The sequence below is a fragment of the Saccopteryx leptura genome, chromosome 4 (assembly GCF_036850995.1).
Source record: "Saccopteryx leptura isolate mSacLep1 chromosome 4, mSacLep1_pri_phased_curated, whole genome shotgun sequence".
NCBI lineage: Eukaryota > Metazoa > Chordata > Mammalia > Chiroptera > Emballonuridae > Saccopteryx > Saccopteryx leptura.
In genome coordinates, this window is record NC_089506.1 from 125,863,333 (window position 1) to 125,886,454 (window position 23,122).

The following is a 23,122-nucleotide window of genomic DNA, read 5'->3' on the forward strand; positions in this document are numbered from 1 at the left end:
GTATTTTTAAAAGGTGTTTATTGATCATATACAAAATAAAGAAAACCTTATATATCACAAACATACAGTATGTACAGCAATAAATACCTGGGGCCCGGCACAGTGCCGCCCCTCCTGGACAATAATTTAGCAATAAATACTGCACAGGGAAGGGTGGCGCGGAGGCTGGGGCCCCAACAAAGTCCTCCCCACTGGAACCTCCGACAATCCCCACCGCTGGGCAGACCCCAAGGTAACCCTACCTCCCACTAGCTTCAGCCCGAGGCAGGGCAGGCAGGGTGTGATCGACTCTGCTTGTACCCACCCTTTTAGAGCCAGGAGAGCAGAGCTGGACACACTGGGCAGCCCTTTGTCCTGTTGCTCTAAGACTCCAGGAGAAGGCTTTCTGCACCCACTCCCATTTGGTTAAAGGCTTCCGGGACTAGCAGATTCAGGGGACGGGAAGAAGGTAGGGGCCAACAGGGTCGCTCCTCATAGTTCATTTTGGATACTCCCGTACCAAGGTTGCTGCTCTAGGGTGAGGTGCAATTAATTGTGTGCGACTGGCCCAACAGGTACAGCACAGGCCCAGGACACAAAGGCCAGAGCAGGACAGACCAATAGTCTCAAGGGCACACCCATCTCCCCATCTGCTCCAAAACCAGACAGCCAACAGAAAGGCAAATATACGCCAAAAAATTATCCCATGGCTTCTGGGGGGAAAAAATCGTTGATGTGTTGGTTCCTTTCACCAAACCACAGCCTAAAAAAAGTAACCTATAAGATCCCAAAGCGGAAATGGTGCTGTAGGTTGTGGTTCAGGATTTCCAGCTGTGGATGGAAGCTTTGGCCAACAAGCCACATCAGAGATGGAGGCAGCAGGGATCAGATGGGGCTTGATCACCCATCCTAAAGCAGGCTACCGCAGATCAGAGCTGTGGGCCTGGGCACTGACCACTGAGGCTGTTGCTGACAGACAGGACTGTGCACAGACTTGAAGCATAGACCAAAAGAAGAAAAGTCCCCATCAGATACCAGCATACCTCCTAGCTGCCACAGAACAGCCACATCTTCTCACCTGTATAAAAGGCAGTACCACCTGGAGCAGCAGCCAGGGGCCTGGGGCGGTCTCTCCGGGACCATGCTCTAGGAAAAGGGGTTAACCTGTTTCCACAGGGTTCTCCTCTGAAATCTGAATGTCCATGTTAGGTTAAGGGAGAAGTCAGGCGAGGGCAAAGTAGGAGCAGAGGTGTATGGTATGGTTTACTTAGTGGACACGTTTTGGAGACTTGGCTTTGGCCAAAGCTCTCAATTCACTGTGTCAGAAAAGTTGAAGAGAGAACAAGGGAACACCACATTCTTATATAGAAGGAAAACTGAATTAACAAGAGTCAGAAAGACACCAACCAGTCACATGTGGACACAGACCTACTGTCAAGAAACCAAGGTGAAGGGAAAACGGACTGGGATGGCCACAGAGGGCTGGCCTGACAGGAAATGGATGTTCCCCCAGACTCAAGTTGCTTCAAATTCAAAAATCCTGAAAGGAACCATGGCCTAATTCCAGAAGTTTCTTTTATAAACCAAACCAAGGACCTACAATTTCTGCTCAGCAGCCACTCACAAAACCCTCCTCTTGCCTTCCTCACCCACCTCCTTCTTCCACTCTCTAGGTCCACAGCATGGAAGGGGTGTGCAGAGATGGACAACCACCTCCCAGCCAGGACAAAAGTGGGGACCATAACCGGACATGGAGGGCCTGTCCCTCGCACCACTGAGACAGGGCATGACCTCTCTTTAGAGACTGTTATAATGCAATTCCAACACACTACTGCTACAGGCATTGACAACTCTTGTTTGGATCTTACAAAACAGAGGGAGACTGAAAGAAGAGGAAGCCATTAGGTGAAATAGAGTCAACAGTCAAAATTTTCATTGCAGGCTGAGCCAGGTACAATTGGGAATGTCTCCAAGAATCTAGGACCCAGGGAAGCCCATCAAGATGGCAGAAGTTGACAGCATGTCCCTGCTCCCATCCCCTGGGCATACTGGGTCAAACTCCAGGATGAAAATCCTGCTGCCCACCAGGTAAAACCTTGTTAGGCCACTGTTACACTTCTATGCTTTTCAGGGGTTCAGGGCCCACAGAGGAACCAACCAGCAACCCCAAGGAGAAGCCAATGCCCAGAGACAGCACCAACCTCTTGGGGGTAGACACCACCCATCATGTGCCTACAAGGAGCTTTCCAAGCCAAGTCTGGAAGACCAGCTGCCTTCACCAAGTGGCTGAGATGGGAAGGTGGGCTCAGCCCCAGAGAGAAGCACCTCTATAAGCCAAGCATCAGACTCCTGGAAGACACAGATCCCAAAGGGAGGCAGCAGAAGGCCCAAAGCGGAGAGCTGCCAACATTTTCTGGGAGACATGGGACAGGAACTGGCCCAGGAGACTGGCCCTTATTTGGCACTGGTGAAGACTCCCCAGGCCCTCAGGCAGACATAAAGGGCCGCCCCAGGTGGGCCTTGAAATCACCTGGTTCTACCTAGGAAGCACTGCCCCACAGCCCAGAAACAGTTCTGGGATAAGTGGGCCCCTAGGCAGCCCCTGCTGAGGCCCATATGAAGCCTAGAGGAAAAAGCTGGGGTCAGCGGCCAGAGCCAGAGCAGGTTGGACATCAGAAGGAAGACAGCCAGGGGCAGACAGCTTGGCCATGGCCCCGTGGGTACCCACAGTGACTCCTTGGTCCCTGCAAAGCCCCCACCCAGGGCCAAAAATGGTGGGTATGGAAGCAGCATGGGGACCCCTGGGACATCCCCCAGTTTTACCTACCCTGCCACTGGATCAACCCAAGCCTGACACACACACGCAAAGCCAAGGGACAGCAAGGGCAGGAGTGGCAGAGCCCCAAACTGGACCTCCTGGAGGCCTGGGGCAGTCAGCAAAGCTGAAAAGGCTGAGCTGGTAGGCACAGACACCCCCAAAACTCTGCTGGAGCAGGTCCCGTCAAGCACCCTAGCCTGAGCCCAGCAAGCCAGCAGAAGCAAAAGACAACCAAATCCAAAAACAAGCACGGGAAAACAGACACAAGTGACAACCACAGGTCAAAGGTCATCAGGAGCACCAGCACAAAAAGCTGCACAAGACCTCACCAGGCACGACTACACATTGCACCGGCAGGAGACAGAAGCAGGAGGGAAAAGGAGTAAGTCACTTTCGGTACAATTGCAAAAGAGCAAAGAGGATGTCAGGATGCGCCTTCTGGTCGCTCGCGGCTTTCCTTTTTTTTTTTTTTTTGTCTTTTTTAAACTAAGTTTTATAAATAACATCTGATAACTCTGTGTATATAAAAACTAAACTCCAACAGCCACAAAGACTTGTCTGTAAGTTTACAAGAAAGGGATTTTTTTTTTGTTTTTCTTTTTTTAAACTAGCAAAGTTTCTATTGTATTTTCTTCCCTTTTTCATTTATACGGTCAAATGTTCTTGCTTGTTTTTTGTAAAAAGACAGTTTTATAAATACTCTGCAGCTCTTTTTTTTCTTTAACTTTTAAACATATAATTTAATAACTTCGTAAAAGGAACCTCTCTCTTTTAAATAAAGGGCTATGTAACCACACAAATAGGTCATGTAAACAGTGACACGGGACCCATCGCAGGACACTGGACACACCCTTCACATACGCTCACAACCAGTGATTTGGTCTTGTTCAGTGCAATGCATCAAGCCAGTGTGCTGAGGCCCCTGGCCCATAGCCACACGACACCCATCCCCCCAGCACCCAAGCTGGTGGCTTGCCTGTTCAAGGCCCTCAAGGACACCCTACTCCTTGGAACAGAGCCCATCTATTCCTGTTGGCCGAGCAGTGAGTGAACCATCCAGTTCTCTGCCAGTCCAGCAGTGGTCAGGGCCTATGGGCCACTCAGGAGGGGAGCTCTCCTGCCCTGGACCCTCTCTGTTCAGGGACACTCAAGCCCCAGAGCTTACTCAGTCTTTCTATCTATTCCCACAGGACCAATTCTGATTCCAAGCCCACCTGGCCTTGGTACAAAGGGGGCTGGGGTGACCACACATCACCACCAAACTGACCAATCCCAACATACAAAACACATGATGACAACGACGAGATCAAGGGGCTCAGCCCAGTGCCCCTAGGGTACAGGTTGTGCTTTGTAGGGAAGGGGGGGGATAGGAGAGGAAGGAGAGAAGGAAGAAGGGGACAAGGCTGCCGAATTCACCATGTGCCTAATGGCCCTTCACAGACCTGCCTGGGCAAGTGTGCATCCCTACGATCGGGCGTCCGTCTTGGACTTTACAATTGTGATGACGCTGGTGGCAGCCACCTTGCCAGGGACAAGGGGCCCTAGGCCGGCAGCAAGGGGGCCCCGAGCCGGCGCCACAGGGCCGCGGGCCACGGTCCTGGCGAAGTTCTGCAGGGCCTCGTACTTAGAGCGCAGTGCGTCAAGCTCTAGCTTCATGCTGGCATTCTCTGAGGCCAGCTTCTCCACCTCCTGCTGCAACTCCGCCTTCTGCTTCTCCAGCTCCTCCTTCTGCGTCACCCGCTTCACACGGCAGCTGGCAGCATAGCCGCGGTTCTTGAGCGTGCGCCTGCGCTGCTTCAGCTGGACAATCTCCTCCTTGGACAGGCCCCGCAGGTGCTGGTTCAGCTCCCTCACTGACATGGTCACCAGCTCCTCATCAGTCAGGCTGGTGCCATTCTCGCCTGGCTCCCGCTTCACCTGGGGGTGGTACAATGCATAAGGTCACAGGATGAGTGACCACCATTCCTGTGCCACACCACCCCTGTGCCACCCGATCCCCAAGATGTACCCACTTGGCCTGCTCACCTTCAAGGCCTTGTTTCCTTTATTGGGGGTCGTCATAACCCAGGGGCACAGCAAGCAGGCACTCTGTGAGACATGGGGCAGGGGTCAGGACCCTGGAGACCACCCCTCCCCCCTCCACACCCACAGCCTCATCCACCCCTGCCCATTCCCACAGATATTTGGCCCTGAGGACTACCCTTCAGCCTTGCCTCTCCTGAGCTGGGCTACTTCCAGTCTACCCTGCCCCTTGGGAACCAGGTGGGAGGCCAGTAGGGTTCAAGGAGAAAAAGGGAATTGAAAGACTGTGAGGAAGGCAGAGACCAGAAAAGGGGGTAGAGGAGAGATTAGAGGGTGCAGGAGGGGCCAGCGTAGAAGGAAGCCCAGAGCTTTAAAAATAACTCCAGTGCACACCCCAGATCGGCTGTTCCTGGCGAGTCATGCTGACTCAGCACATCACTCTTGCTCCCTCACTGGCTTGGCACTCCATAGGCCGCCAGCCAACACAGCCCCAGGGGACCGGCAGCCAGAGGAGAAAGCTGCTGGGGCCAGAAAGGTCAGCATTGCCAATAGCAGGTGAGGGCCAGGTCCAGCAACCCTGCATGTGTATACTCAAGCTTTCTCCCCTAAGTTGCCCTGGGACAAAACCCTGCTCCCATAAAGGCTTAGGATACCGTCCCCACTGGGGATTTGGGCAGAGAAGACAAGGAGGAGTCCTGATTCTCCCAGACACTTCTCACTTTGAAGAGTGCAAGTGGGTCATCCAACTAGCTCTGGCAGGAGCTCTCCTGCCCTCCAGGTGGCAGGATAGGCTCCTTGGTGCTGATGGAGTAACCATCCTGTGGCTTTGGGTTGCAGCATCTTATGCCCCTGCCCTCCAAGTCCAGGGTATTTCACAAGAGTGCCCGCAGTTAGCCATCCAAGGGGACTGACTGCTCAGTCCCCTCTGAGCCAATGACTGCTCTCTGGCCCCCTTTCCGGTTAGCACCCATAGGGCAGAGAACAAAAGCAAAAGGGCTAGGTGGCTAGAACACAGGGCCTCCTCCAATCCCCTCCTACCAATCTCGTCACCCTTTCCACATCCCACTCTCACTTTCTGCTTCTTAAAGCTCTATCAAGAAAAATTTTGCACACCAAGTCCTGAGACTCCTGGCTCATCCTGCCACCATGAGACCAGCTCTGTTTTCCAGGTTAGATGCAAGGAGGTAAATGGCTAGTTAGCTAAGATGGACAGTCTTCCTCCTGGAGGAAGCCATAAACACTTCAGGCAATTCTGGCCTGGGGAGGAGGGGTCGTCTTACTCTCACTGGTAGCTAAATTATGGGCTGAGGAAGTGGTGGGCTCAATGGCAGACACTACCCCACCCAGCCCTGCACCAGGAGACCAGCGGCACCTCCCCACAGCTAAGCCACCTAGGATCTCAGGCAGACCTAAGGCTCCAGAACCTGATTCTTCCAGAGCAGAGAATGGGCAGACGAGAGCTGGAGGTGAGAAGGTCCTCAGGGTCCATGCCCACTCTGGGGCCAGGCCCTCATGGCAGAGCACAAACTGGAGTGCAGGGACACTGCCCTGGGCCCTACCACTGTCACCCAAAAGAAAAAGCCTGGCACCAGCTTTTCCCACCACCATGTTCCCTCCACCCCCCATGCTGAGCACAGCGGTGACTTCCTGAAGAGATCACACAGAAAAGTGCCTCCTTGAAAGATTTCACCCTCTGCAGAGGGCCTCCAAATCCAAGGTGTGTGTGAGTGCGTGGGGGAGGGGCAGGCCTCAGCAAAGCCAGGGATGCCAGCTTCTTGGCCTGGCCTCCATCCACCTGGGGACACACACTGATGTGATGGGAGTGATGGCTCAGAGCACCTCTAGAAGCCAGGAGGAAGAGATCCCAAAGGCCAGATCAAAAAGAAGCTATACCCCCCCGAGCCCTCCTCCCCAGCGCTAAGGCTCAGAGCTGCGACTAGGTCATTCCATTCTTCTTCTCTGCTTCCCCAGACACTGAGTCCACTTTGTGGAGAAGGCCCAGATGGGCCCTAAGCACAAAGTATCCTGGACTACCCACTCAGACCGAGAGCCAGTCAGAAAGGGGAAAGAGTTTCAGGTAGCTCTAGCCCCTTTCTCCTGAACCCAAACTCCAGGGCATGGACACAAGGCAGGCAACAAGACAGTCAGCTCCTGTTCCTTCTCTTGGCTTGCAAATACCAGTGGCCAAACCTCCAAGGCAGGCATGGTCTTGAGCGCTTTGGCACCCCAATCTAGCCAGCCTCACTGCTACCTGGCCTTCAGACCACCTCCTCCAGAAGCCCTCAGCCACAGAAAGCCACTCTGAAAAAAGTCTAAAACTTAACTTCCACCAAAGCATAAGTAAGAAATGCCTCTCCAGGAACCTACATTTTCCTGGGGCATAAAATTCCAGCCAAAAGATCAGCTGAAGTATTAAAACATAGCACCTTTAAGCCCCAGGCTCTGTGTATGTGTGCAAGCGCACATGAATACAGGGTGGGGCCACAGTAGGTTTACAGTTCTTTGTATGGACAAGAATATAATTAATAAATAATACAATCATAAACTGTTTCATGTACTCAAATCTGTAAACCTACTCTGGTCCCACCCTGTATGTGTGTGGTGGTGGTGGTGGTGGGGGAAGAGGGGCGAATCCCTGAAGACAAACCACAAACCTAGCCTAACTTAGCCATGAACCCCTGGGCAAGAAAGGTCCTTGGTTGTGGTCCAGATGGAACACTCTTCCACCCCTAGAGGCCAGGAATCACCCATACCCCTGGGAGAGGTGGCCCGGAACACACTACCCTCAAGCTGTCCCTTCCCAGGAGTCCCCACCACCTGGCCTGACACCCAACAGGGCCATTCTTTGCTAACTTGCACAATACTGAGCCCCAACCTCCAGGAGAACAATTTTGTGGTGACTGAAAACTGCCATCTTCTACCCTGCCCACCTGCTGAGTCCTGAAAACTAGGCACCCTTCAAGCTCCCATCATCTGTAGCCTCAGCCCACACCCCAAGGCCCAGCTGCAAAGAGAGGCAGGGCCTGCTCACCAGACACCTTGGTCCCCAGTGTCTAAGTCCTGCTGCTTCCTCTCTTAGCAATTTCCTGGTAGAGCTGCACCTGCTTGCCAACTGTCCTGTCCACTGTCACCCAGGACTCAGTACAAGGTGTACTCTGCAGGGCTCTTTCACAGATCCCTGGACTCCCTACTGGACCCCACCCTTTCCTCCCGCCACCCAGGCTGCCCCTCCCTGCAGACCTCCCCAGCCTCTTTCTCCCTCTCCGGTCAATCTCTTCCCCGCCCAGGGCCGCACAGCCTGGCGGACCAGACCAGTCACAGGGAAAGCCTGCTTCCCGTCCCCTAGCACGGCCCCTTTAAGCTCCTCCCCTTCTCTCAGAGAACTATTTCCCAGTTTGGGGAACTGTCCCAGACGGAGTCGGAGACATGCTGCCTGAAATAAGCATGCCTCAGAGGGATGGATAGGCCAGGGATTTCACGTACTACTTCATCGTGGCCTCTTCAACTTCCTCATCACCACCCGGCCTTCAATTTGCACCTCAGCCCAAACTTAAAAAGGCGCTCTAGCCCCTTCCCCACGTTCACACGGTCCCTTCCACCACTCGTATCCTGGCCTTGCAGGCCCCAGGACCTAGCTCAAATCCCCCCAGGCACCAGGAAGAGCATCGAGTGACCTCATGCTGATGACTCAGCAAGTCTCCCTTGGGCTCTGGCACCCGTGTGACGGAGAGGAGCCGGCGCGAGAAAGGTCTTCCCAGCGCCTCCCTACCGGCCCTTCTCCGGCCCGCCAAGGACCCCTGCGTCTGGGAAAGCGCCGACAGACACCTGATGAATCAGCAGCTCGGGCCGAGGCCGCTCGGCTCCTCCGCGGAGCCCTGGGCGCCCCGCTCGACCCCACCCTATCCTCCCGCTACCCAGGCCGCCCCTCCCTCCAGGACGCCCCAGCTTCCACAGAGCGAGCCGCGTGCCCGCCCGCCCTCCGCCAGCCCCGCGGCCCACCCCCAGTACCCTCGACGCGGGGACTTGTGGTACCCGGCCCGATGGGGAAATCGAGGCAAGGGTCCCCAGCAGGGAGTGGTGCAGACCCGAAGCCAAGAGTGCTCGACCCGTGCTGCTCAGGATCGCCGGGAGAAGCCGCGGCCCCGCCGGCCGCACCCGGCCCAGAGCCCCCGGGCGTCCGCCGCCCCCCACCCGCCGGGCCCGCACTCACCCACCACACTGCGGGCCTGGGCGGGCCGAAGCTGGGGCGGGTGGCGGCGGGCGCTCCGAGGCTGCGCGGGGCTGAGCCGCGCGGTGGCTCCGGGCCCGGGGTGTGGGCTCGCGGGCTGGGCGGAGCGCGCTGGGAAGGCCGGACCGGGCTCAGGATCCGCCGCCGCCGCCGCCGCCGCCGCCGCCGCTCCACAGACGTCACATGATGTTTGGTCACATGGGTTCCATTCATGAAGCGGCGTCGCAACCGGCCGTGGCTTAAAGAGAAAGGCGCGGCGGCGGGGATACGAGGCGCAGCCGTACCGCGCCTGCGCGCCGGGCACTGGCGTTCAGGTAACGTGCCCCGCCCAGCCGGGGTCTCGCGGGAGTAGCCCAGGCACGCGCTCCTGGACAGGCCACACCCCCTTTCGGCCTTTAAGGTGGGGCCTATTGGACCCGGCAGCTTTTCTGACCCTTCCGTGCTGACACTTTCAAAGGTCACGTGTCCAAGAGTTCCTGCTTCCACCTGCGCGGGTGGGGGGTCTGTACTTTTGGGCTCACGCGTTAGCAGGGTTGTGCAGGGACACAAAGTCCCAAAGCACTCTATGCCCAGTACTGGCCACGGACAGTGGGTTCGTGGGGGCTACCCTGGCAGAGACCGGAAACTATCCCTTCTTTTTGCTCTATTTTTTTTTTTTTAACAGAAAGAGTCAGAGAGAGGGATATATTGGGACAGACAGGAACGGAGAGAGATGAGAAGCATCAATCATTAGTTTTTCGTTGGGACACCTTAGTTGTTCATTGATTTCTTTCTCTTATGTGCCTTGACGGAGGGGGGGGGGGGAGCACAGCAGACCGAGTAACCCCTTGCTTGATCCAGCGACCTTGGGTCCAAGCTGGTGAGCTTCTGCTCAAACCAGATGAGCCGGAGCTCAAGCTGGCGAACTCAGGGTCTCGAACCTGGGTCCTCCACATCCCAGTCCCACACTCTATCCACTGCGCCACCGCCTGGTCGGGCTGTACCTTTTTTTTTTTTTTTTTTTGTCGCGCATTTTCTTCCGTTTTTCCTATCTCTTCCCTTGTCCCCAAAGTGCCTTGTCCTCCCACCCCCTTGTCCTGGGCCTTGGTTCTAAGCAACCCCAGGGGAAGGGTAAATAAACGTGGGACACTCCTAATCACCCCTTCTTTCCCACAAGGGATCCCACCGCTTGGCCTGTGTGCTCCTGACACATCCTACAGATGCCCAGTTTTAGGGGTAGGTGTGAACGTGAACATGTCAACCTCTGAGGCAAGGGGGTTTCATCTTGCTGTCTCCACAGGCTTTGTAACTTTTTTGTTTCTTTTAAAGTGAGAAGCAGGGAGGTAGGGAGACAGAGGCTGGCATGCGCCCCAGGGGGACCTAGCCCACAAGCCCATCTGGGGCAGTCGCTCTGTTGCTTGGCAACCTTATTTTAGGGCCTGAGGTCACGGAGGCATCTTCAGCACGGGTGGCAAGTTGCATTAATCAAGCCATGGCTGCAGGAGAGGGAGAGAGAGAGGAGAGAGGGGAAAGGATAGAGGGGGAGGAGGTTGCTTCTCCTGTGTGCCCTGACTGGGACTCAAACCCAGGATATCGCCTGACCAGGCGGTGGCACAGAGGATAGAGCGTCGGACTGGGATGTGGAAGGACCCAGGTTTGAGACCCCGAGGTCGCCAGCTTGAGCACGGGCTCATCTGGTTTGAGTAAGGCTCACCAGCTTGAGCTCAAGGCTGCTGGCTCAAGCTGGCTCGGTCTGCTGAAGGCCCGCGGTCAAGGCACATATGAGAAAGCAATCAATGAACAACTAAGGTGTCACAATGAAAAACTAATGATTGATGCTTCTCATCTCTCCGTTTCTGTGTGTCTGTCCCTATCTATCCCTCTCCCTGACTCTCTCTCTCTCTCTGTAAAAAACAACAACAACCCAGACCCAGACACGAGGCCAATGCTCTACTGCTGAGCCAACCATACAGGACCAATGTAACTGTTGATTGAACGATGCGACCACTCCTGGTCCCATAAGGGATTCTGACCCGCAGCAGTTCCTCTGATCTTGTGGGCCTCCTTTGAGGGTTACCTTTGTGTCAACTTGACTGGGACCTGGGATGCCCAAATATTTGGTCAAATACCGCCTGTTTCTGTGAGGGTTTTTTGCACAAGATTAACATTTACATTGTAGACATTAACAGATCACTCTCCATAATGTGGGTGGGCCGCATCCAATCAGTTGAAGGCCTATATAGAACAAAGAGACTGACTCTCTGGAGAGAATTCTCTGCCTTCAGACACACCAGCAACATTGGCTCTACCTGCCTGATGGCCTTTGAAATGGACTGTTAGCTGTCTGGTATCCAGCCTGTTGGCCCACCCTGCGGTGGACTTGCTAGCCTCCATAGTTATGAGCCACTTCCTTATAATAAATCTCTCTTTACATATATTCTAGTATCTATTTCCATGTCCTACTGGTTGTTTCTCTGGAGAACCCTAATACAGTTAGCTCCTTAGGGGCCTCCTGCCCCACTTACCCTTGCCTGGGTAAGCTGGGAAGACATGTGCCCCCACTAAGTCAAAAGGTATGGAAGATGCAGAAGCTGGTGCCCCTCCAGCAGGGGCAAACGAAGCCCAGCCTATGATGCCAATTTCCAGTCACACTTCTAGTGACTGGGGCCTAAGGGGCTGTGCCCTTCTCCAGAGGCTCCCTCCCCTCTGCTCACTGGGAGACTCTTCCCACCCCCTACCTGTAGTCTAGCTGCCATGGTGTACTGGTTTGGACTCTTAATATTACACCCAACAGCAACAACCTGGGGCACCTGGGAGCTTCCCTCAACATGTGGTGACAAAGTTAGAAGTTAGGCACTGGGCTAGAAACCAATTTATTTAACCCAAAAGATCAGGAAGAGAAGTGACAGCATCTGTGGGTCAGGTCAGGAATGGAAGAGGGTGGCCTGAGTGTTCCAAAGGTGACTTGGAAATCCAACTGTCTGAGAAGCCCTTTTTTCAAATGTCAAGTGGGGACAATAGCCAACCAAGAACCATGGTCCCTCCCACTACACTCAGAAAGCCTGGGGACAATTCTGCTCTTTCCCACACCAAGGAAGGTATCTCACACTATTGGAGGTTGGAGAAGTGGCAGGCATGGAATGGGGCTCTCTCCTTGGCTGGAGCACTAGCTCCCATAGCACTAGCTCTATGGGAGCAGCTGTGGGAGGACACGGGGTAGGATCCGGCGGAAGAAGTTAGGTGGGCAGTGCCAGTCCTGGGCCTTCAGGGAGGGGAATCTTAACTTTTGTGCTCAGGAAGAGGCCAAACCTCAAGCCGGGGTCGTGACCCACAGGTATTTCAAGCCAGCTAACGCTGGAAGGTGAAATACCTCTGAGCTCCAGGAAAGTGGTCCTGACTTGATTTTGGGGCAGAGGAAGGAAGAGGTTAAGGTCAGAGTCCATCCCACTTCTGGGCCAGGAAACACTCAGGGAGATTCCCACTGGGAAGTGATGTGCCCCCTCCCTGGCTATGAACCTGGCTGACTCAAATTGACCAGAGCCATGGGTAGTAAATAGTCCACCATGAGGATACAACACCTGTGTGGCTTGGGTCTAGAGATGCCCACTGCAGAAGCTCCATGCTGGGAGAGAGAAGGCGGAGGGCAGCCTGGTGTGCAGGTGGGACATCTCAGTTCCTCTTGCCTGTTGGGGCTGTGCTGTGGGGGTGGGGACAGCTTAAAGTGGCCCAAAGGAGCCAGCAAGGCCCCTGGAGGGGAGTCCAACTTCACTTTGTCCAAGACAGTCTTCTTGATGGCAGCTGGTGAGACCTTCTCCCAGTCAGCCATGGACTGCAGTTCCCTGGGGAAGCAGTGAGGAGTATTTCGTCCAGGGCTCCACCTCCTACCTGAGCCCAGGTGTCCATGAGGGAAGTGGGAACAAGGCCCACAGCTCCCAGCACCTGCCAGCTCAGGGCCCATGCATCTGCAGTTCTCTGAAGCTACCCCCTAGAATGCTCTCTGGCTCTCCCTCACCTCATCAAGATCAGCTCAGAGTCAACAAATCTAGCAGCCCCTGACTCTGAGCACAGGACATGTGCCTCATCTGGCTCCTCCGCAGATTGATGCCAGGAGGACAGCACTGTGTCCTAGCCTCACTGCCAAATGGTAACACTTGGAAAAACCTAGGGGTCTGGACTAAACAGTAGGCTTGGGGTGAGAAAGGTGCCCATCCATCCTCAAAACCTGAACTAGGGACAGTGACACCAGGCCTAGACACCAAACTCTGTCTGTCCTGCTCTAGCTCTTTCAGTTCTCACAGAACTTTCATCAAGCCTGTGCATTTTCCTGCATCCTGCTTCACTAACCTGCTTAATCTCCCTGGCCAGGCTAGGAGGAAGGGTTTATTTAACATCAGGCCCACAGATTCCCCAGCAGGACGATGGTGAGGGGCACTGCAAGCTGCACCCCAGGGGACCTATCTCCCAAGATTTTGCCCACTATCAGGCCAGAGCTCGATAAACAACTGCTGAGTGAATGGCTGAGTGAATAACTGAGTAGACCCGAGCAAGGCCAAGGGCTCTGGTGTGCCAGCAGCAGGGGCCCACTGTGTGCAGATGTACAAGGGCTACACGGCATTGATGAGCAGAGAATGAAAACTCCCACTCTCTAGCACAGCGATTCTCAACCTGTGGGTCACGACCCCGGCGGAGGTCAAACGACCAAAACACAGGGGTCGCCTAAAGCCATTCCTTGAGCTGGCCTGGGTGCTGTTCTGAGTCCAGTAGCATCTTGGCAGCCCCTTGCAGGCAGAAAGAAGGGCTGACAGCTGTGGGTACATCCACATGTGTTGAAAGGACACTGCCAGGAGCCCTCAGCTAATGCGCTTCCTCTCCACCCACTTATTCCAGTGCACCAGCCTTGCACCCAGCAAGGAGTGGCCCCTGTCAGATGGTCAAGAAAAATACTGACCAGCAGAGTCTGGGCACCGAGGCGGACTGCCAGGCACCTGGGAAGCCCCATCTTCACCCCTCTATCAGCCAGGGCATTAAGGGCTGTGAATGCCTGCAGGGAAGCCACTGTCCCAGGCCTTTTCTTCTGCAGACAATGGTTGGTCCAGCAGTTCTACCCTAAGTAGCCAGAGCAGGGAGGAGGGTAAAGGTGGGCAGATGTGCTTTGAGCTTCTCCCACAGCCACTGCTGCTACCCACCCATCCCCAGTCCTCACATAGGCTGGGCCACTGCCACTGAGCCTCATGAAAGCGTCTATCAGGTCTTCCTCCAACTCCATGAAGAAGCCCACACTGCCCATGAGCTGCTCCAGGAGCCCACTGTTCCCTTGGGCGTGGGTGCCTGAGACATACACGGTGGCCCCCTCCCATACCACAACTGGTGTGTTGGTAATGCAACGGATGACTTTGGGGGCTGGCTGGAACGCCATCAGTTTCTGGAGAAGAAATTGGCTGTGTATCCATCCCAGCCTTGTGCCCAGCAGGGTATGCTGGTTGTGAGCATGAACACACTCATCCAACTGAACATTTCCTGAGTTCTCACTGTGGACTGGGCTAACACACTCATTTCACAGACAGAGAACTGAGGTGTCGAGATGGCTGGAGCTCCTGACTACAGCACACACTTTCCCGTCCTCTCCAAACCCCATTGGGCCTGGACCCACAGCACCCACCTTCTCAATGGAGTTGATGGTGACACCAGCTGCACAGGACACCACGACATGCCAGTCCTCGATGTCGGGGCTGATCTCATCCAGGATGAAGGGGATGATGTTCGGCTTCATGGACAGGAAGAGTATGTCACTGTGCTGTATTGTCTCCTTGTTGTGGAGTGTCAGGTTTACCTCCATTTTCTGCAAGAATGCCAAGGTGGGCTCAGCCTGCCCCTATACCTGGCTAAATCCCTAGGACCTCCCCCAAGCCAAGAGCCATAATGTGGACCAGCACAGAGGCTGCTGGGGGCATGGGCATGGCCAAATTAGGGGCTCAGGGAAAGGGCTGACAACCCCCCCTCCAACCACCCTTTCCACCCCAAAGTGGAGGAAGCAGTTTGCTCTGGAATGTGCTCCTTTTACAAGCAGAAAAGGAACACTAAATCCATGCCACAACCTTGGCCTACCTTTTGGGCTGCAGTGCCAGGCCCCTGCCCTCTGCTCTCCAGGTGTGGGTAGTTATCCCAAGCTAAGCACCTCCCCACCTATGGATCTGGAGCCCTAACTCAGCTATAGCAAACCAAAGCTCTATCGGCCCCAGATGTGTCTCACCTGGTCCCACACTGTGGCCCCATGTGCCTGGCCCCCACAGCACCCCAATCCAGACCAGCACCCCTCCCCACCAGCTGCACATAAGCCTGTCACCCAGATCCCAAGAGCAGAGCAGAGTGCGTGAAATACTACAGTCCAGGGCCACTACTCTTGCTGGGGTGGTGTAATGTTTCATGGTGCCCATCACTGGGGCCACACTACTACCGGCCCTCCATGGTCAAGGCTGCTACAGCCCCCCCCCCCCAGTGTCAGACACACTGACTGACCCCTGCAGAGACAGCTGCCTTGTCACCCTGCACCTACCCTGAGGGCAGAAACTGTAGCCAGGTCCATGTTTGGAGAGCTGGCCATTATCTTGTGGGCAGCTAGGACACCTGGAGAAAAGGAGTTCCTTCCTCAAGGCCAGTCCTGGCCTTCCTACCCAACATTCCCAGGAAGGAGAGCAGAAATTCCACCACCCAGAGTAAGAACAACTCCTGTCGATCCCAAACATCCTAAAGCTGCCATATTCCACAGGCATGTTATCCAGAGCCCCATCTTCATTCCCCAGACTGCAGAGGGGTAACTGCCCACCCTCTGGCATTGGGCCCCCTCCTGGCCACAGGCCCTACCTGCTTCTGTGAGGTCCTTAGCCAGGGCACAGGCCAGCTGGCCAGTCCCGATGAAGCCCACGCTCATGGTGTCCGCAGATTTGCCCACGGCTCTCAGAACCTGGCACTAGCTCTATGGGAACAGCTGTGGGAGGACACGGGGTAGGATCCGGCGGAAGAAGTTAGGTGGGCAGTGCCAGTCCTGGTCACTCGACCGCCGGTAGGCGCCCCCCTACCCCAGCCGGTCTAAATTTCCCCTTGGCTGCCCTACAGCCCCGGGCCCGGTAACTGCTCCGATCGGCCACTTCAACTGCGTCCCCGAACTGCTTCTATTGGTCCCAAAGGGCCCTCGGAACGGGACTGGGAGCTGCGGTGTGTGTGGGGGAAGCGACAGATTGGCGGCCGGAGGCCCCCCCTGGGGCAAGCCCCTCCCGTTCTAGCACCCCACCGCCTGGTGCCAGGTGACGCAGACGCGCATCTCCCCCTACCCGGCAGCACCACCCACCTTGCGGGAGCCCAGCCTCAGCCTTGCGCACAGTAACGGAATTATCCAATACAGGTTACCCTCTGCCCGCGGCCGGGCGCCCGCCACGCGGCGTCTGCGCCTGGTCGGCCCCGCCTCCGACACTCCAGCCAATCCGCAGCGCGGCCGCCTGGGCGCCGGCCAATCGGAGGGCGCAGGCGGTCGGGGGTTGCATCATCCGCTGGGTCAGGCTCCCATCCCCGGCTTAGTCTGGTTTTCCTTCTCCCACCCAGCTCCCTGAATCCGTGCTTCCTGGGACACAACCCCCGAATCCTTGTGCTTTAGGATTCCAGCCCCTCGAGCCCTCGCCCCCTGACCCGTTTCGCCCAGATCCGGGCCCTAGGACCACACGTGGGGACTGAAGACGCTGTGGTTCTGGGCAGGGGCTCCCAGGGGCCCTGTAGTGGGCAGGCACTGTGAGTCTAGACTTGTTATTAACATGATCATCAAGTTTGGAGGAGCCCTACTATACAGAAATTTTTCTTACTTGCTTGCTATTTTGTATTTTTTTTGGTGGGGGTGGGGTAAAAACAATTTGCCAAATGGAAACATTTAAAATGTATCACTAGCCTGATCAGGTGGTGGCGCAGTGGATAGAGCCTCCAACTGGAACGCAGAGGTTCCAGGTTCGAAACCCGAGGTCTCCAGTTTGAGCGTGGGCTTACCAGCTTGAGTTCAGGGTGGCGGGCTTGACTGTAGGATCACAGACGTGATCCTAAGGTCGCTGGCTTGAGCAAGAGGTCACTCGCTCTGCTGTAGCCCCTACTCCCACCCCCTATTCCCCCTTGTCAAGGCACATAGAGAGTCAATGAACAACTAAGGTGCCACAACAAAGAATTGATGCTTCTCATCTCTCCCCCTTCCTGCCTATCTGTTCCTATCTGCCCCTCTCTCTGTCTCTATAACACAAAAAAATAAAATGTATCACTAGTTTGATACTGTATCTTGTCACTTGTTTTTTTTGGGTTTTTTTTTTGTGTTTTTTTTTTGCAATTGTACCTGGAAGCTGGGAATCTGGAGAGAGCCAAAGACCTTCCCAGAATCCCAGGATCAAGAGGCAATTGGGAAGTCTAGGTCATTTCCCTAAGATCACTGCTTCTTCCACCTGGAGTTATATTTCCACAGGCCTCTTCTGGGCCAGGCCCTCTTTGAAAGATGCATGACAGTCAGGCCATAGGCCTGTTGCCATGTCAACCTACCCAACAGGCAGCTTGAGGCCATGGTAAACAGAAGAGGATGACCCCACAGTGCCCCCCAGCTCCCTCAGAACACCACAGTGTTTCCTGACATCTTGTCTGCAGGGTCTGTAGAAGTTTTCAGCTTTGGGATTTTGGAAGAATATGGCCTCGTTCATTTTTTTCCCAAGGACATGCTCAGGGCTCATCTAAGCTGAGTTGATATTTGGGTTTGGGATAGTCTGGGGTCCCAATTAACAGCAGGGTTAAGGCAAAGTAAGAAGTGATCCTTGATGACAAACCATCCCCCACCAGGGGAAGGGTTGAGTTGCTGCTTTTTTTTTTTAATCAATTCTGCAAATTAAATGACAAACTGCTCTAAAGCATATTTTCAGCCCTGGCCAAATAGCTTGGTTGGTTAGAGCATCATCTGGATACACAGAGTTGCCGGTTTGATCCCTGGTCAGGGCACATAGAGAAACAGATCAATGTCTCTATCTCTTTCCTCCTTCGTCTCCCTCTAAAATCAATAAATAACTTTTTAAAAATAAAAATAAAACATATTTTCAGAATTACATAGATATTTGTGTCACAGAAGCAGGGCTATGACATTTTGGGTTTGTTGTTTTTTTTTTTTTTGTATTTTTCTGAAGCTGGAAACGGGGAGAGACAGTCAGACAGACTCCCGCATGCGCCCGACCGGGATCCACCCGGCACGCCCACCAGGGGCGACGCTCTGCCCACCAGGGGGCGATGCTCTGCCCCTCCGGGGCGTCGCTCTGCCGCGACCAGAGCCACTCTAGCGCCTGGGGCAGAGGCCAAGGAGCCATCCCCAGCGCCCGGGCCATCTTTGCTCCAGTGGAGCCTTGGCTGCGGGAGGGGAAGAGAGAGACAGAGAGGAAGGGGGGGTGGGTGGAGAAGCAAATGGGCGCTTCTCCTATGTGCCCTGGCCGGGAATCGAACCCGGGTCCCCCGCACGCCAGGCCGACACTCTATCACTGAGCCAACCGGCCAGGGCCTTGGGGTTTTTTTTAAACAACTACAGAACTCCTAGTTTGGCTTTTTAAAAAATATATATACTTTTTATTTATTCATTTTTAGAGAAAGGAGAAAGAGAGAGAAGGGAGGGAGGGGCAGGAAGCATCAATTCCCGTATGTGCCTTGACCAGGCAAGCCCAGCGTTTTGAACAAGAGACCTCAGCATTCCCAGGTTGACACTCTACCCACTGTACCGCCACAGGTCAGGCTGACATTTTGTTGACACAATGACCACCACCACCACCAGAACACTGTGTAGTGATCATGTGCATGGCAGAAATCTCAGGCCTTAGAGCGGCATCTGTCTTTCCTGGCCATTAGCCCTCACTCTCCTAGGGAGGGGCTGATCAGGGAAGTGACCTGGATGCAAACCTAGGGGCTCCAGTGTGTCTCACCTGACTGTTCGTAACCAGAGAATGGAGTACTTTATTTATTTATTTTTTATTTATTTATTAATTTTTTAGAGAGAGAGGAGAGAGAGAGATAGAGAGAGAGAGAAGGGGGAGGAGCAGGAAGCATCAACTCCCATATGTGCCTTGACCAAGCAAGCCCAAGGTTTCGAACCGACGACCTCAGTGTTCCAGGTCGATACTTTATCCCACTGCGCCACCACAGGTCAGGCCAGAATGGAGTACTTTAAAAGTCCTGGTTTTTGCTCTGGCCTTATAGCTTGGTTGGTTAGAGCATCATCCTGAAGCTCAGAGGTTGCAGGTTCGGTCCCCAGTCAGGGCACATACAGGAGCAGATCGATGTTCCTATCTCTCTCCCTTCCTCTCTCGTTAAAAATCAATCAATTAAAAAATATTTTTTTAATTTTTAAAAATTAAAAAAAAAGTTCTGGCCTGACCAGGCGGTGGCGTAGTGAATAGAGCGTCGGGCTGGGATGCAGAAGGACCCAGGTTCGAGACCCCAAGGCCCCAAGGTCGCCAGCTTAAGCGCGGGGTTACTCGGTCTGCTGAAGGCCCGCAGTCAAGGCACATATGAGAAAGCAATCAATGAACAACTAAGGAGTCCCAATGAAAAACTGATGATTGATGCTTCTCATCTCTTCGTTCCTGTCTGTCTGTCCCTATCTATCCCTCTCTCTGACACACTCTCTGTCGCTGTAAAAAAAAAAAAAAAAAAAAAAAGTTCTGTTTTTCAATTAATATACCAAATAACTCCCTTGTCCAAGGATAGTCCTCTAGTTCAGGGACAAAGTGTCAGCAGAACCATATCCAGGCCAGCCTCCAGGGGACCTTCCAGGCTCATCTTGAGCTCTGGAGCCCCTCCACTCCTCTGTCTTCCCCATTGGAACCTGGAAATTTAGTGTGGGTGGTGCACTAGGGACAGAGGCCTCTGAACAGTGAGGAAATCAGGAAGTTGGTGACAGCTAACTCATTTCAGAAGTTTGGCTAGAAAAAAAAGATGACTAGTGGTGTCCAGGCCTCCATATGTTCCTTTGTCACCTGGAATGTACCTCCTAACCCTATCCTCCCTTAGCCAGTGGGGCCCTTAGGACATCTCAGGATATGAGTTTCTTCCCCCTTCAGGGATCTCCCTAGCAGGTAGGGAGCCAATTGTCTCCCACTCTACTGGGCACCAGGACAGGGAGCCCTGAAGCCTGTGCCTGAAACCTCCTTGGGTTCCTCTGCCTACTATGGTGCTTGGTGCCCCCAGAAACCCCTGCAGGGGTGGTGGTAAGTGCTGAGTGCCCCTGGGCAGGGGGAGGACAAGCTTAACATCCAGTCTTCCCCCATTCTTGTTCCCACTGAAGGAAAAGATACTTCCTGCCTCTTTCTCGGGAGCTGTCCCTCACACCCAGAGTACCCCGGACTCCCCCACAGCCACCTCCTCCCTCAGCCACACAGGGTCTAGGCTCTCTTCCTCAAAACATGCTGGGGGAATGGCCCAGCTGGTGCAGAGACTGCTCATCAGAGCTAGGGTGCAATTCAGCATTGGCATTTATTTCCCGCTCAAGGCCTTGAACTAGTCAATGGGCTGAGGGGTGACAGCCCAGGCTGGGCTCTTGAGTAGAAGAAGCTGGTTGAAACATGGTGGATGATGGCCCCAGAGGGCCCTGGTGGTCATCAGCTGGGCAAATAGACACTTGAGCAGACGAGGTCGTGGGTCTGCAAACACCAGAGAGGCACCTGATGCCCATGCTCCATGTCCAAGTAGCTGCCCCAGGTTGGCCTCCCTTGGGCCCACGGCAGGTCCGAAGAAGCTGCTGTGGGGACCAATCGTGGGGGGCCTACCTGGGTGGGAACCCATATTATCATTAGCATACTTCAGGGGAACAAAGAAGACTACCTATGTCTTCTCCAGCCTGCTAACACTGCCCTGTGTAACCACACCAGTCCTAGCTCTGGTTCCCATGTCTGTAGCCAGTAGAAGGCAGGTGAGCTGGGGTCCTGATTTTGGCTCCTTCTTTTTAAGCTGGCACAGAACCCCCAGCAGGGCCTTGCTCTGATGGTTGTTCTGCCAGGGTTCTAGGAATAGACCCCTGAAGGCTGGAGGAGGGACCAGCAGCTCTAGAGCTCTTCTTGGCAACTTTCCAGCCCCTTCCCACACCTCTGGGAATTGTCCCTTTTTCAACTCTACTTAGGTATCCAGCCTGAATGTGAGCTCCAGACACTGATGAACACGTAGGGCCACCTAAATCCTAACCTCACCTGACCAGGTGGTGGCGCAGTGGATAGAGCGTCAGACTGGGATGCGGAAGACCCAGGTTCGAGACCCCGAGGTCGCCAGCTTGAGCGTGGGCTCATCTGGTTTGAGCAAGGCTCACCAGCTTGGACCCAAGGTCGCTGGCTCCAGCAAGGGGTTACTCGGTCTGCTGAAGGCCCGCGGTCAAGGCACATATGAGAAAGCAATCAATGAACAACTAAAGTGTCGCAATGCGCAACGAAAAAACTAATGATTGATGCTTCTCATCTCTCCGTTTCTGTCTGTCTGTCCCTGTCTATCCCTCACTCTGACTCTCTCTCTGTAAAAAAATAAAATAAATAAAAATAATTAATTAAAAAAATAGACTGTCTTTGTGATTTATTTACTTAAAATAAAATGAGCCTCTTTTAAATCCTAACCTCAGTGAACTCATGTGCAAAGTGAATCACAACAATTCTTGCCTCCAAGGCTTCTCATGAGTTATAGTGACCATCACTGAGTTAGGGTGGGCCAGGAAATAGAGAGCTAGAAATAGAGAGATATGGAGAGATATGGTGACAGAGAGACAAAAACAGGGAGAGACAGAGACAGAGGGATAGAGATAGAGATAGAGAGAGGCTTGGGAGCTGCCTAGTGAAGGCTTCTCTGGTATCCTGCTTAGGGCCTTCTGCCCCTCTCTCGCCCAACCCACCTTTCCTGAGCTTCCATCATTGCCAGAAGTCCAGGAGTGGCTGTGCTGGTTGCCTCCTCCAGCTCACTCCCAGGGGTCTGGGCTCTCCTGAGCCACTCTCATGGTGCCCAACACCACTGGGGTGCAGATGTGGGTGGGCTGCTACCTGCAGGGCTACAGGGTGGGCATGAAACGGATCCTCTGGGAGTACGCAAGGTCAGCAACATAGAGGAGTAGGTTGACATAAGTGAAGATGGCTACCACCAGCTGGCTGTCCCAGGGACATCTGCCCCTATGGCAGTCAGGGGGCTGCCTGGGCTCTCCATACTTGGGGTTGAAACAGAAGACAGGCCAGATGACCGCAGTGCTGAGGTATAGAAGAACGGCCAGGAAGGTGTACACCACCACCACACGGTCGAAGGGACAGCCCAGGCCCCCCGTGTGGCCCAGCACACTGAGGGCCACCACAGCCACTGTGGCCAAGAAACACAGACTGTAGACAGCCACACACCACTGGGTGGCCACACAGCGCCCATAGCGGCTGTCATGAACCAGTGCCCCAAAGATGATGCAGGCCACGAAGGCCTGGACGATCTTGAGGAGTCCAGACACCGTGGCCATGCTGGCTACCTGGCCTGGCCGGGCCTGGGTCAGGGCCACCTCCGCTGCGTAGGCCAGGAAGAGGAGCCCAGCAAAGACACTGGCTGCCAGGCGGAAGTCCCTGGCCGCACAACCCGCGGGCTCTGGTGGGCACTGCAGGCAGGTGAAATACAGCGGGTAGATGACAGCAGCCGTGGCCGACAACAGCGTGGCCAGCATGGCAAAGGCTACAGTAAAGTTGCCCCAGGAGAGGCGCAGGCAGCTGTGTAGCTGGGTGAACTCACAGCTGGGTGCAATATCACCAGGACTGAGAGGGCAAAGCAGAAACCCCAGGCAGCCATGCAGAAGGTGCCCTGGACACCTATGAAGCCACCCTGGTGAGCCACCAAGCTGAAGGTGGTGCAGCCGAAAGCCAGCTTCAGCATGCGGGCCGTGCCCACCGGGGATGTCATAGCACCCAGGTATAGGTACCTGCCCGCAGGAGGCTCCATGGTGCTGCCCATTTGACTGGCCATTTCCTTGCCTCACACAGCACCTGGTGGCCAGGGAGGTCTTGCCTGGCTATCACCCCTCTGTCTCCTGTGGCTACAATGTCTCCTTC

General features: G+C 54.5%; 2 protein-coding genes across 9 annotated transcripts; both read right to left on the reverse strand.

Annotated features, from left to right (window-relative positions):
• Positions 1-3: 3 nt before the first annotated feature.
• MAFG (MAF bZIP transcription factor G) lies at positions 4-16,300 on the reverse strand. Of its 8 annotated transcripts, XM_066381573.1 has the most exons (5): positions 15,888-16,300; positions 15,580-15,650; positions 14,686-14,865; positions 4,823-4,885; positions 4-4,714 (listed from the first exon to the last, which is right to left on the reverse strand). In XM_066381573.1, exons 1-5 carry the CDS (start codon positions 15,952-15,954, stop codon positions 4,262-4,264), a joined length of 834 nt encoding a protein of 277 aa, XP_066237670.1. In that variant the 5' UTR covers positions 15,955-16,300; the 3' UTR covers positions 4-4,261. The 8 variants fall into 8 exon arrangements, with proteins under 8 accessions (XP_066237670.1, XP_066237671.1, XP_066237672.1 ...); XM_066381574.1 differs by lacking the exons at positions 14,686-14,865; positions 15,580-15,650; positions 15,888-16,300 and adding an exon at positions 9,030-9,726; XM_066381575.1 differs by lacking the exons at positions 14,686-14,865; positions 15,580-15,650; positions 15,888-16,300 and adding an exon at positions 9,034-9,149.
• A 5,795-nt stretch (positions 16,301-22,095) lies between these two features.
• MYADML2 (myeloid associated differentiation marker like 2) lies at positions 22,096-23,122 on the reverse strand. Its single transcript, XM_066381572.1, is given in 2 exon segments — positions 22,096-22,809; positions 22,812-23,122. Coding segments are annotated over 2 exon segments (939 nt in total). The 5' UTR covers positions 23,037-23,122.